This window comes from Globicephala melas, chromosome 15 (assembly GCF_963455315.2).
Source record: "Globicephala melas chromosome 15, mGloMel1.2, whole genome shotgun sequence".
Taxonomy (NCBI): Eukaryota; Metazoa; Chordata; class Mammalia; order Artiodactyla; family Delphinidae; genus Globicephala; species Globicephala melas.
The window spans coordinates 34,937,935-34,952,068 of NC_083328.1; the positions used below are offsets into that span (position 1 = coordinate 34,937,935).

The following is a 14,134-nucleotide window of genomic DNA, read 5'->3' on the forward strand; positions in this document are numbered from 1 at the left end:
ATTAGGTTGAATCATATGAAATTGCCAATGTTTGGTCATTTGGGCCTAGAGAAACAACAGTTTCATATGGTTGAACCTAATATAGTAACAGCTTTTCGTGCACTTGTGTGTATTGTAGAGTGAATTGGGTTTTTGTTACTACAGTTTAGAATAAGCATCGCTTTCTTGCTCTCAGATGATCATACAAAAGTGAACTTTAATCAGCCTTGCTTCTGAGTTGGTTTATTTCTGTGCCTCTGGGTCTTCCTTAAAGTTGCCAATGAGCTAAAGAGAACCTCACCAGCTGCCTTCTCTCTGTGGCTGATACTATCCATCAGCTTTAACATTAGTTTGAAAAATAATTAATGAACGTGAATTGGAACTCTGAAAGCTTATTAAAATATTTTTATTTGTTTTATTTTAGTCTCAGATGCAAACATCAGTGGGAATTGGACCCACACAGGCAATTGCAACGGGCCCTACTGCAGATCCTGAAAAACGCAAACTGATACAGCAGCAGCTGGTTCTACTGCTTCACGCTCATAAATGTCAGAGGCGAGAACAAGCAAATGGAGAGGTTCGGGCCTGCTCTCTCCCACATTGTCGAACCATGAAAAATGTTTTGAATCACATGACACATTGTCAGGCTGGGAAAGCCTGTCAAGGTAAGTGCCATTTTCTGAAGTCCTGGGGGCAGAGTTTAGGATGAAATTTGCCTATTATTCTCAGGCACCTCTCTTGTTAATAAGGTTCCCACCACCAACGTCCCCACACGCCGACCAGTCAGATGCCTCTGGACACTTAACCTGCTGAGGAGAAAGGCGATTTGCTTTTATGATATTCTGTGAACTTCTGCTGGCTGGGGCTGTGCCCTGCATTTGTTCTTTTCTGCCTTCCTGTGTCATGGAAGACCTTTGTCCCTTCTTGACACTGTCTTTGTCATAACTGTTTAGATCACGGTTTTCTTTTGGACAGTGTAGCTCACACACATACACACATGCACACGCCCTTCCCAGAACCTAGAGCATCTGTCTTGCAGTCGTTTTGTGTGCCCACACTGCCAGGGGCCCACTGCCTTGCTCCTCCACCTTTTCGTCTTGAGACTCATTGGGATACTGGTGAAGTTGTCCTGGGTGACTGTCTGTGACGTGGGGAACTATGCACTGTATCATCCCTGCCTCTCCTTCCTTCCCCTCCAGGAGGAGGACTCAGGCGAGTCACGTGCCCCGCCCCCGCCGCCTGCTCTTCTATAGCAGACACCCCAGTTCTCCCGAAGAGACTGCTTCTTACTAACAACTCTACTTCCCTTTACTCTTTATTCTCTTTCCTTCTCTTCAAACTTGTGCTCCTAAACCTTGGGGAGAGTCTGTCCCTGATCTCCCTCTTTCCCTTGTGACATTTGTGAGTCCCAGGTGTAACCCTGATCCTGATGGAAAAGCAGAGGAGGGTCATGCTAGACCTTTAGAAAGAAGTGACAGCACCTTCACATGGAAGCAAAAATAAAGAAAGAGGGACCAGGCACAGCTGCCCTCTCAAGTACTTTGAGAACTGCCCAGCGTCCCCTTCAGAGTCTCCACAGACCTCTCATTTGCTTCTGTCTATATTTCTTCAGCTATAGTATTTAGATGGTTTCATCCTTAAACATAATGTAAAATTTTTATTGTAAATAGTGACATCGCAGAATTATTATTTGTTCTGCCTTTCATTCCAGTTGTGCAGTATTTCAGGGCGAGTAGTTTTTGTTTTGTTTTTGATTTGTGGGCTGAACCTTATTCACCATCATTCATAACATTGCTTCTATGGGAAGTTTTTGTTTGGAACTCTCAGTAGTTGACTTACAAACTTTTTGGAAAATAGCCTGTTTGTAAGTTGAGGACTGCCTGCACTGTGCTGTGGTTACACTTGTTACCATTTTTTTATGGAAGCTGGCATTATAATTTAGGTGTAATTGAAAGCGTGACAATTTGGATAGAAAAATAACATCTCGTTGTTTTTCTGGTCATAGTTGCCCATTGTGCATCTTCACGACAAATCATCTCTCATTGGAAGAACTGCACACGACATGACTGTCCTGTTTGCCTCCCTTTGAAAAATGCCAGTGACAAGCGAAACCAACAAAGTAAGTGAGCATTGGGGGTAGAGAAGCTTGGCGATGAGATGATAAGCTATTTCTAAAGAGAATACAGAGGAGTAGGTAGGAAGCAGGGCAGAAACTACTAACCGCAAAGTATAGTGGGAGCAGAGGTACCAAGGTGGAGACCTGAGGGTGAAGCTCAGCTTAGCGAGTAGGCAGGTCCTCCATGTGCTCAGTGACATGGTCGCTTTGGAATCCCCCCCACCCTCCACCTCCAGCACTAGAATTGGTCACAGCAGAGCAGTTAGTGCAAAAGAGGGGCGTCACTTTGTTTAGAGAGCCAAGAGCCAACATGATGACTCTTCATGTTTCTTGACAGATACTCAGTATCTGAGGATTTGAGTGTCATGTCACTATAATGGCGGCGACTTCGGGGTGAGGGGTGGAGTAGACTGGACACTTCTTTTGGAATTGCTCTAAAGTAAGTTTTGAGGACTCCGTTTTCTAGAAGAGTCAGGGGGTCAGGGTAAAATCCCACGTGTAGATGTTTAGGAGGTTTTCCTCCTTGGAGATGCAGTTCCCAGATCTAGTTGCATAACTAACAGTTTATTCAGCACAAATCGAGAGTCTCTGCACCAGGACTGGCTGCATCCTGATCATTCCCATCGTTTTGTCATCTTTCCAGTCGATCTTTGTAGCCTTTAGCTGATCGGCTAAGCAGCGCCGTGCTTAGGAGGCCTGTGTGTGGCTCCCAGGGGCTCCCTGTAGGCATCAGAGCAGGGAAAGGATGAGCATCTCTCCCGAATTTTAAGTCCCTTCCTGTCATTTCCAAGGTGAAACTGTGGTCTTTGGGTGTGTCCCTCAGTTTGGGCAGATAGGCCGTGCCCTTGAATCTTGTGTCACCCGTTGGGCTGGAGCTGCTCCCCGTGACTCCAGCACCGTCGTCTTCATCTTCCTCCACCTCATCTGTGCTGTCTTGCCAGCCTCCCCTGTTTGTCGTTATGTGTTCATTACTCTCATTCTTCTTGATCACCTGCCTCAGACCCCACTGCTGCCTGCAGAACATGTGCTGCTTTTCTTTCTGGTTGTTTCCATGTGGCACAAGGAAAGATGGACAAGCACACTGTTCCTCAGAGCACTGTGCAGGCCACATGCTTTCCTCTCAACAAGCCCAGCTCCTTCCTTCCAAAAGGGTCCCTCACGAGCCTGCCCCACGTGGCTGGGTGTCCACGGCACAGGAGAGATGGTCCAGGGCCACAGGCCTGTCATCCTCCCTCCCTCCCTGCAGAAGGGGTCATACTAAGCTTCCTTTAAAAGTCACTTTCCTAAATCAGTTAAATTATACTTTGATTAACCAAAAATTGAATTAATACACAATTTTCCAGGACATCTCTTATATAAAGTAAAGATCTAGGAGTCTGGGTCTTCTAGAACCAGCTATTTGGGACAGTAGTTCTAGTGGAATGCAGTCTGGTTTTCCTTCAAGTTAGTGTAAAACATTTTTTTTAACTAGTATGTTGTGATGGTTAGTTTCTTGTGTTTTAGGATGTATTTCAGTAATAGGCGTGTTTTGTTTTGTTTTTTTTAATTAATTTATTATTTTTGGCTGTGTTGGGTCTTCGTTTCTGTGCGAGAGCTTTCTCCAGTTGCGACGAGCGGGGGCCACTCTTCATCGCGGTGCGTGGGCCTCTCACTGTTGCGGCCTCTCGTTGCGGAGCGCAGGCTCAGTAGTTGTGGCTCACGGGCCCAGTTGCTCCACAGCATGTGGGATCCTCCCAGACCAGGGCTCAAACCCGTGTCCCCTGCATTGGCAGGCAGACTCTCAACCACTGCGCCACCAGGGAAGCCCAGTAGGCGTTTTAAGTGCCAGAATATTCATTTGTCGAGTTTGTGGTTGTACAGTATTAATTCCGTGAGTAATGAATTAAGACATTGTTCTTAACTTTCAATTTGGGGCTGTGGATTTTCTGAGCTCTTCTGGTTTTTAATATGTATTGCCATGACAATTGTAAAGATTTCTCTTTTTAAGAAACACTTTGTGTGGTTTTTGTTTTAAAAAAAAAAGAAAAATGAATGTGGGTTTTTTTTTTTTTTAGACTCCTTATAACTGCCTGACTGTTGTGACAATTGATCCAGTGCGTGCTCTCAGAAGTGGTAAACCACAGTGTTTCTCCTAGTCATAATGTAAGGTGTTACCAGAGTGATTTTATAATATAAAGTCACAGAGAAGGTGTAGACTAACTTTGTGCAAGGTTTTGGCAAATTTTCATGAAAGAAATGAAAGTGCTTTCTTTTTTTTGTTTGTTTTTGGTTTTTTACATGCTTCTCAAATTACGTTTCTGCTCTGAGTCTATTCCTTTGGCTCTAGCACTATAGTTTTGTGAGTACAAAGGACTTTGATAGGCTGAGTGAGAAAGTTGCAGCAATATCTTTTCTGTAAATGTTTGTTGCTGTTCCTCCTCTCCTGAAGCAAGTTGTGCTTATCATGTGTGAAATGGGGTTTAGGCAATAGAGAGGAACTGTGGATCTGACCCTCTAGCAGCTGAGAGTCAGCTCCACTGTTAGAATATATCCAGTTGACCCTTGAACAGCTCAGGGGTTAGGGGCACCAAACCTCTGCACAGTCAGATATCCACAGCCCGGGACTTCCCTGGTGGTCCAGTGGGTAAGACTCTGCGCTCTCAGTGAAGGGGGCCTGGGTTCGATTCCTGGTCAGGGAAGTAGATCCCACATGCATGCAGCGACTAAGAGTTCACATGCCAAGACTAAGAAGTCCGCATGCCGCAACTAAAAGATCCCACGCGTCACAGGTAATACCCAGCGCAGCATAAATCAGTCAGTCAAACCACGGCCTTCCCACTGCATTGGCAGTTTGGTTCCTCCGTGTCTTTGGTTCTGCATCTGCAGATGACAGTGTGTGGGTGTCATATTTGCTGTTGAAGAACATCTGTGTGTACGTGGACCTATGCTCTTCAAACCCATATTGTTTAAGGGTCAGCTGTACATTGAAAATGATGTGACGATGGCATCAGTCAGAGGAGTGAGGTAGAGGCAAGTCAGTATTATAAGCAGTCCTGGCAGGGAGGATCAGAGTGTGCTGGAGGGTGGGGCTGGGCAAAGCCCAATTTCAATAAAATAACAATGGAAGAGCATTCTAGATAGCACAGCTGATATGCCTGCAAGGGCACCGATCCGACTGGATTCAGAGGTTCCTATGCTATAGTAAGGTTTGTAGTGGGTGGTAAGGACCCCTGGGGACTGAGACACACCTGTGTCCACCAAGGCTGTGCTTTCCAGGCAGGTTTTCCCACAGATGCTCACCCTACCTGGTGCACACATCCTACTTATCTAACTTCTCTCACTGATGTCTCTATTGAGAGAACCTGCCAGAATCACCTGTGGAGCCTACACAGTGGTCATTGAAAGGAAACTCAGACCTCTTTGGCCTGTGTTGAGATTTTGTTTAATTTTTCCTTGAGTTGTTTTCAAGAGATTCTGCAATCACTGATCTTGAGTTATCCATCCCTTATAGAGATAATCAGATTTTATTGAATAATTAGGACTTTGCAAGGTATATACCTAATGTCAGTCCTGGCATCTGACTCCCAGTAAATTCCAGTACTGTACAGGGTGGCAACGGGGACAGGGGTTGTGGGAACACATGACCGAATTCTCTATTTGAATTCATGTTGCCTCATCAGTGGGGTTATTGGTACTCAGCATGTGGTCCTCAGACCAACTGCACGGGCACCCCCAGGTTGTGTGTTAGAAATGCAGAAAATTGGACCTCATCCCAGACCTTCTGTGTTACTAGACTACATTTTAACAAATTCCCAGGTGATCGGGACATGCTGCTCTGAATGCGTTGAAGGGCAGAGTGTCTGTTCTGGAACTTTTGAGAAGATGTGAGTTGTTCTCTGGGGGAAACCATGGGTTTCCCAACTCAGACCAGAAGGACTGTCAGAATGGGTGCCCCAGGGTCAGCCCCAGAGCCACACCAGCCCACTCACTGCCCAGGGCTGCCTGGGCCCTGGGCTGCACCTCGACGTGAGCCTCCACAGGGTCTCAGTCGGCAGTCCCCAGACCTGTGACTTGAATACCTCTACTGGCTTGATGCTCACTATCTGGCCCTGCTGTGTGTTCCAACTTTAGACCCCTCTGTGTGAAATGCATTCCTTCAGGGTGTTGAGTCTTCCTTAAAACGTGCCCTCATGACGCCTGCCTGGTGGTCAGCGAGCACTTGTGGGATGGCCGCCTGTTCCACCTGAGGGCTCCCCAGAGACCCTCAGCCACCTCTGACAGCCCTCACTCGGGTAGGGGCGGGGAGCAGAAGCGGGCACGGTAGCCTCTGGCTGTAGGGACAGAGCATTGGGCTTGTTTGCCCTGATTTAAGTACCAAACCTTCGCTGGTGATAGACTTCATCGGAATAGCTTTGTCCTTGCTCTTCTGGGAGACACAGGGTTGCCACTTCTGAGTCTTTGGCTTCTGAGGAAAACCTGCTGCAGGGCGTGCATTCTTGCTTGTTGGTGGCTGTGATGGGAGGCCTGGCCCTGGGGCTCAGGTGTTCCCCTTTGTCATTGTGCCCTGTGCTGTACACATGAAGATGCTGGAGAGGAAGGGGGGTCCTGGTGCACAGTGCATGTGAAGCCCTGTGCTGTGGGAGCAGCTCTGCAGAGACGTCTGCAGGTCTGAGTAAATTTCAGCTTGGCTTTTTCAGTGGAAATCTAAGTGATGACCAGGTAGTAGATGCTTTGCCTGCTCCGTGGCATGTCCCCCACCAACCTCACAAAGCTTTGGAGTTCAGTGTGTCCGTTTTCATTGGATTTACAAATTGAGCACAGTTTTATTGAGAATGACTGGGGGGACTGGAACTTCTGGTGAATTGAATGTTGCAAAGCAGCAGTGTATAGCGTACATGGACCCTCTCCGTGAGGCTTTGTGCTCACTGGGGAAGGACTGCCTTGAAAAGTGGTGGGTGAGTCCTGGGCAGAGCCAACTATGAAACTTGGCCTTTTATTTCCTAAGTCGTGGGCTCCTGGTATAGCTGCAACAGAAGGGGAACGGTGGGTCATTGGAGGGGTTGGGGGTGTTTTGATGTAGCAGGAATGCCGACTGATACTCAAGGGAGAGGAACCCACACTGTATTGAGATGTATTGAGACATTGTGTGATGTGATATTCTAAGGATTGATTGTGTATGAAACATAGCATTGAGCTCTAAGAAAGAAAATGATGTAAAAATCGTAAAAAGAACAAGAGGTTTTGACATTTAAAGAGGTAAATGGGAATTCCCTGGTGGTCCAGTGGTTAGGAGTCTGCAGTTTCACTGTGGGGGCCCAGGTTCGATCACCCCCGGTCAGGGAACTGATATTGCACAAGCCTTGCAGCATGGCCAAAAAAAAAAAAGGGGGGGGGCAAACATCAGTACAGCAGGCTGTATTCTCAATGATACCAGATAAATGAAGCCTTGCTGTTTTAGCACTCCTTTCATTTTTGTTCGGCCCTAAAGCCCTCAGTGCTGGGAGGGCACCTGTTATACTGCCGCAGCTCACCTGCACCTCGTTTCCCTGTGCTGGGCGCCACAACATGGGAGGAATCCAGATGCGTCGCACACTGGTCCACCCTTTAGGGAACGTGCAGGGAAGAGGAGATGAGCACCATTGAATCTGATATGGGGTCCAGAGCTGCGGCCTTACATTTGTCAGTATTATCAGATAAATTTGTTGCTCTCCCATCAGACCCTCTGCTCTGTGAGTGCATATCCCGGAGCCTCGCAGAGTCCCCAACATCCAGTCTGTACGCAGTCTGTGCAGCAAGTTGAGTGAATGAGTGAGCGAGAGAGTGCAGGAAGCTCAGATGCCCAAAGAGAAGCAGAGGCCCAGGAGACACTGGGGGAATTCAGGGAAGACTTAACTGCTGCCCAAGACACCAGCAGGATGTTCACGGAGAGCTAGAGCATCTAGCGCTTTTACCCCTTTCCATCAGCTGTCACCCCCATAGGAAATGCCTGTGTTCCCTTACCCTTATGAGATAATTTGTGTTATCTCATAGCAGCATTTGGACTCAAATTGGGCCATGCGTGTATGTTAGAGACGCTTTTTGTTTGTATTTTGTTTTCCTTTGTCTCTAAATTGTTAGAAATGTCAATTACCAAATGCTTGCTTGTCTTCGGATAGATGTGTTTTCTTTTAAAATAAAAAATATAGTAATATTTACATTTAGGACATAAATGTAACACAAACAAAAAATGCATTGACCTTGTCAGCAGCTTCCACGAGACATGCTGGCTGCCCCATAAGTGGCCTTGAGCTTGGGAATGGCATTTGTCCCAGGATGTGGAATTTTGGCTAAAAGGATGGCATTTGGGGAAGTGTGGACGCGAATGGATAATAGCAGGAAGAAGTGGTCGCTAATGCAGCTTCACCCAGAAACGGAAGGCCACGTACACCTTGTTTCTTTAAATTCCTCTCCCTCCACAATTGATCAATATGTGTATCAACGTAGTCTGTGTCTGTTCTGTCTTATACCACAAGGTGACAGAAAAATAAGTCATCCTACCATTATCACTTTCCTTTTTACATCATAGTTCTTTTAGAAAATTTAGCATGTCAGTTTCAAGAGTACAGTGTCATGTGTTTAAAGTTTTGTGGAGTATTAGCTATTAGGGAAAAAACACTTTTATAAGGTATTATACATGACTTATTTCAGCTACATGCTTGTCATAAAGTGTACCTTGGGAACTGATTTTCATTTATAATAACGAGGTGCTTGGTGTGTGTAATTGTGTCTAATGAGCATTAATGAGTTTGAGATCTGAATATCCTTATTAGAAAAATTAATAGTATGGAATGTGTAATTATCAAGTTTTGGGGGTTTTTTTTAACACATTTCGGTTTAATTAAGTTACTCTGTTAAGTATTTGAGTTGTTTATGTTATAGTTGCACTGATGGTAATGTGAGAATATTGTTATTACACATAAGGTAATTGAATTTTAAAGAAAGGCTTTGTGATAGTGTTTTTTAATGTATCAGAGAGCATATGTTATAGTATCAGTTTTATAAGCTGCTGTTTATGACATGACTATAAAGCTTTGGGAAGTTGGAAAGAAAGGAGATCTTAAGAATAAGAATAAATGGTCTGACATAAAACTTCTGCCATATATTGAGTGCTCAGCAAAGGAGGACATTTGGATGGATGGATGGATGGACAGACGGACGGATGGATGTTTGGGGCCATCTCTGTTAGCTTTGAAGCCCTTGGGAATGGGACTCTTTATATTGCCACAGATTTTTCCTTTAGTCTCCGGGGATCAGGCAGGAAGAAGGGTAGCTGGAGAGAACACCCTGCGAGCCAGCCGCACGCCAGGCCAGGCCATGGGAGCCGAGGTTGGCTGCCGAGGCTGAGCATCTTGACACTCAGTTCTGAGTATCAGCGGTGCTGAGGGGACACCAAGCCTCGGTCCATCACTCATTTCAGCTAGATAGTCACTCTGTCAAGTACAGCATTTCTCGAACAGCTTCACATAGCAGAGAGCTCAGCATGGTGTCCTCCTGCATAGGAAACTCGTAGGAGAGAAAGGTGTGGTGTTACCTGGTCACTGTACGCTGCAGTTTCAAGGAAGTGCACTTTTGTTTTTTGGAAGGTCATGTCATAGATCTCAAGTTATTAATAAGTAACAAAACTGACCAACTAGGTATCACCTCTGCTCCTTCTGTTAATCCTTCTGTACCTATGCAGGTGAGGAGTAAAGGACTTGGGAGAGCGGCAGCAGGGGGGGGCTCCTTAGGTCATCTCAGTGGTGGCTGATGACCCCCAAAGAATCCGAAACTTTCTGTTGTTACACGTTTTCTATTTCCCCAGAACCGACTTCTTATGAGTCTCTAGATTTAATACATGAGGACTTTGATTAGGTAATCACTGACTTTGTGGTCTGTTGTTTTCTAACATAGAAGCTTGAATTTTTCTTCAGCTTTTTGCTCTTCAACTACTGCTGTGCAGAATAGATGAATAGAATGGGATCCTTCTGTCTGCACAGTTCCTTTCTTGGTAGCCTTGTTCCAATGTTTCGTGACATACATAGGTGGTCTTCTGATAAAATTTTACTTGCTTTTCAGTAGTTTTTAAATCATTTGTGGACTTCTCCCTTTTACTTATCTTTTTTGTTTGTCTGTTTGTTGTTATAGCCATCCTGGGGTCTCCAGCTAGTGGAATTCAAAACACAATTGGTTCTGTTGGCACAGGCCAACAGAATGCCACTTCTTTAAGTAACCCAAATCCCATAGACCCCAGCTCCATGCAACGAGCGTATGCTGCTCTTGGACTCCCCTACCTGAACCAGCCCCAGACGCAGCTGCAGCCTCAGGTTCCTGGCCAGCAACCAGCACAGCCTCAAACTCACCAGCAGATGAGGACTCTCAACACCCTGGGTAGGTGAAAGAACTCTCAAGAATTTCTTTGTCCACATGCAGCATTAGGAATGACAAGTCTTCCTGGAACCCAAGGCTGTTTTCAGTTACTGTTTTTACTTTAAATTCAAGTTAATATATGTATATATATTATGGTGATGGTATCTTTTAAATGATTGAAATAAAAAACTTCCAGGAAAAGGCTAAAGTGTAGGGTGCACAGAAGATGTTACAGGCTTGTAAAATGAATAGCATTTGCAAATGAACCAATATTTTTGTTGCTTCTGTCTGGACAGTTTTCATAAGGGCATTTCATATGGCTCAGAATACAGAATCTCACAAGTTAGAATTAGGGTTGTACCACTTGCACTGACTCTGAGTAGACCATTTATTTGACAAAGAACCTGAAGGTGGGTACAGCTCTTAGCACGTCTTGGTTATGGGCTACCTCATGGCTGGAGGTGACCAGCCTGGACATGAGGAGGTTAACAGGAATCTCAGAAAATCTCTTCTGTCTCAGACTTCTCCATGGATTAGTGTTTCCTAGTGTCATCTCAACCCATTAATTGCCAGTGTTTCATCATTCAGTCACATCTCTCCACAGTTTTTGCCATCTCTGCATAGTGTCTCCTTAATGTTTCTCTTCAAATTGGCATAGTCCTTTTAAACTCAGACTTAAGCCAAACAGTTATGTCAGTAAGTTAAATCAAGGTTGTTGTGCTAGTTTTTTTCTTTTCCTAATAAAATATTTTAACCTTAAAAATGTCCAGTTAAAGACATCTCATCTGTTGCGTTTTGGGAAATAATCACCCTAATGCATCTCTAACTCCTGCTGGCTAGGAGACTGGGTTGGAGCCCTGAAACCTGCATTATAATCTAACTCTACTCCTATTGGTGATATAATCTGGAACAAGACTATTAACTTCTCTGTATCTCACCTTTTTCTTACTTTAGAATGGATACTGTAGATAAGTTGACCTTTTATCTTCTTCACCTGCACTTAAATTTCTATGATTTTTACCTTCTGATATGCAAAAAAAAAAAAAGATGATGAGCATGTATGTGACAGGTTAGCTTACTTGTTTAGGTCATGATATTAATGAAGCCAGAATCAAAATTTGAGTCTGCAGATGGATCATTTCTGGTTTTTTTCTGCAGCCACAGAGCACTCATGATGCCAGCCAGCCTCCATAGAAATGCCTTTCTTTAGTTATAAAGTGCAGTGGGAAGGAGACTGCAACTGAATTTATACAACTTGATCACCGTTGTTGAAAATATAACTCCCAGAGTTCCTGCCATAGCGTTTATTATTATAACTTATAAGAATCATTTATTTATATGTGATTTTTTTTTATCTGTTATCAGGACTTTAAAGTGTATATTATAGTTCAGGAGTTGGTTGATTTCTTTTCTTTCTTTCTTTCAAGGAAATAACCCAATGAACATTCCAGCAGGAGGAATAACAACAGATCAGCAGCCACCAAACTTGATTTCAGAATCAGCTCTTCCAACTTCCCTTGGGGCCACAAAGTAAGACCCGTGTTTCATTTGGCTCCGATCTGAGTGACAGTTGCATGTGAAAGTGGGCTGGTAACCACGAGAAGCTCTTGATTCTTTCTAAATGTGTGATGCTCGCCCTTCCCTCCTTCCCTCCTTCCCTCCTTCCCTCCTTCCCTCCTTCCCTCCTTCCCTCCTTCCCTCCTTCCCTCCTTCCCTCCTTCCTCCCTTCCTTCCTCCCTTCCTTCCTCCCTCCCTCCCTCCCTCCCTCCTTCCCTCCTTCCAATACAGTTTAAAGTTCCATATGGTTGACGAACCTTAGTTAGATAAATCTTACTCTTTCCTTAGCCCACTGATCAATGACAGCTCAAACTCTGGAAACATTGGAACCCTCAGCACTATACCCACAGCAGCACCTCCTTCCAGCACTGGCGTTCGGAAAGGCTGGCACGAACATGTCACTCAGGACCTGCGGAGCCATCTAGTGCATAAACTGTACGTGGCCACCTCGCCCATTATTCACATGTGATGGAAACATTTTGTGACTGATGGCGATGTGACAGTTTTGCAGTTTCATCAATGTCTGATTTAATTCCTAAGTGTTCTCTTGCGCCCCAGGTGATTGTACCCTAGCAGCTGAAGGGGGTCACATGCTTGTGACCCAGATGCTGCATCCCCAGTGGGTCCTACAGAGGGACATGAACTGTGACCCATGTTGCAGGGGGCCAGACCTGTTTTCTAAGCTCTGGGATGCACCAGGGACCTGGGATCAGCTCAGAAGCTTAGCCTTATTTTGTGGCTCAAGGTTATACTTGTGGAGACCCCTGAGAATTGGAGGAATTTGGGCCTAGTAAATACAGATGGCATGACACTACCATCATACAGTTTAACATACAGGAAATTAATAGTTAACTTTCTCCAGCTATTTAAGTTAAATTGAAGGTGAGGTTAACTTGATTCCCTTGGAGATTTGTTTTCTCCTTCATTATTTTAATCAGAAGTTTTTATAATAAGTAGTTTAAAAATTAGCAATTCAAAATGAGAATTTTGAATGGTCCAGCACTTATCGTTAATAGCAAAATATGGGTGTGTTTGACTTGTAGATAAATTGACAGGTCAGTATTGTCTCCAGAGAGCGACTTCATTTGTGTATTCATGAACTAGGCGAGAGAGATTGGGGGTTTCTATCAGCAGTGTATTGCGCCCATAGGTAGACGATTGTTTCTTCTCTTTCCGTGTCACATAGACAGACATTGTATTGAAAATAGATTGAGAGTGTGTGTTGTCTTTTCAGTGTCCAAGCCATCTTCCCAACACCTGACCCTGCAGCCCTGAAGGATCGCCGCATGGAGAACCTGGTGGCCTATGCTAAGAAAGTGGAAGGGGACATGTATGAGTCTGCCAACAGCAGGGTAGGTTGCCATTTGTGTTCTAGCCACGCACAGCACCTATGGGAGCTGTAACTGCATCTGTCTGCCTTATTGTCTGGAAGTGGGGACATCTGTTAGTCTGGTAGACTCATCACTTGAGGGCACTGACCAGGGAGACTTCCCAGTTAAGACATGAGGTCCCTGTACAACTCTCTTGTTCTGTAACTACAGAGTACAGATGTCTCCGCTACAGCAGTAAATGAGGTATATAAAATTTTTTTAATCCGTGGGTGTACTTTATAGCGGCAGTGTTCACAGCGCTTGTCCATGTTATTGCCAGTGTCAGTGAGTGTCCAAGAAGAGGTTCAGCTGTGGAATGAATGTAATGAGCACTCAGTACCTCCTATCTGATAACTCCTGTAACATCACTGGGCACTGGTTTATCAGAAGTGCTGAATGCTTACCTGTGCCAATGTACTTAATTTAAAGTTCATTAGTTTGTTAGAACATACAAAACCAGATCATTTGTTTTTTTTACAAATAACTAGTATTGAATATTACTGCTTTTTAGGATGAGTACTATCACTTACTAGCAGAGAAAATCTACAAGATACAAAAAGAACTAGAAGAAAAACGGAGATCGCGTTTACACAAACAAGGCATCTTGGGTAACCAGCCAGCCTTACCAGCCCCCGGGACACAGCCTCCTGGGATACCACAGGCACAGCCTGTGAGACCTCCAAGTAAGGACTTCATTTCCAGCCCTTAGTCTGTTTCCTTGTTTTTCCTTCTGCGTTTGGTGTGTATT

The 14,134-nt window shown here is 44.8% G+C and overlaps 1 protein-coding gene across 2 annotated transcripts in view; it reads left to right on the forward strand.

The window, feature by feature from the left end:
* Positions 1-14,134, forward strand: part of CREBBP (CREB binding protein) — a 131,423-nt gene that overhangs the window by 76,506 nt on the left and 40,783 nt on the right. Inside the window, exons 4-10 of one of the 2 annotated variants that reach the window (XM_030848516.3) lie at positions 404-644; positions 1,985-2,098; positions 10,238-10,480; positions 11,887-11,989; positions 12,305-12,451; positions 13,251-13,368; positions 13,898-14,069. In XM_030848516.3, the coding sequence (XP_030704376.1) occupies positions 404-644; positions 1,985-2,098; positions 10,238-10,480; positions 11,887-11,989; positions 12,305-12,451; positions 13,251-13,368; positions 13,898-14,069 (1,138 nt within the window). The remainder of the gene's footprint in view (positions 1-403; positions 645-1,984; positions 2,099-10,237; positions 10,481-11,886; positions 11,990-12,304; positions 12,452-13,250; positions 13,369-13,897; positions 14,070-14,134) is intronic. The other variant, XM_030848519.2, reaches the window with a different exon arrangement.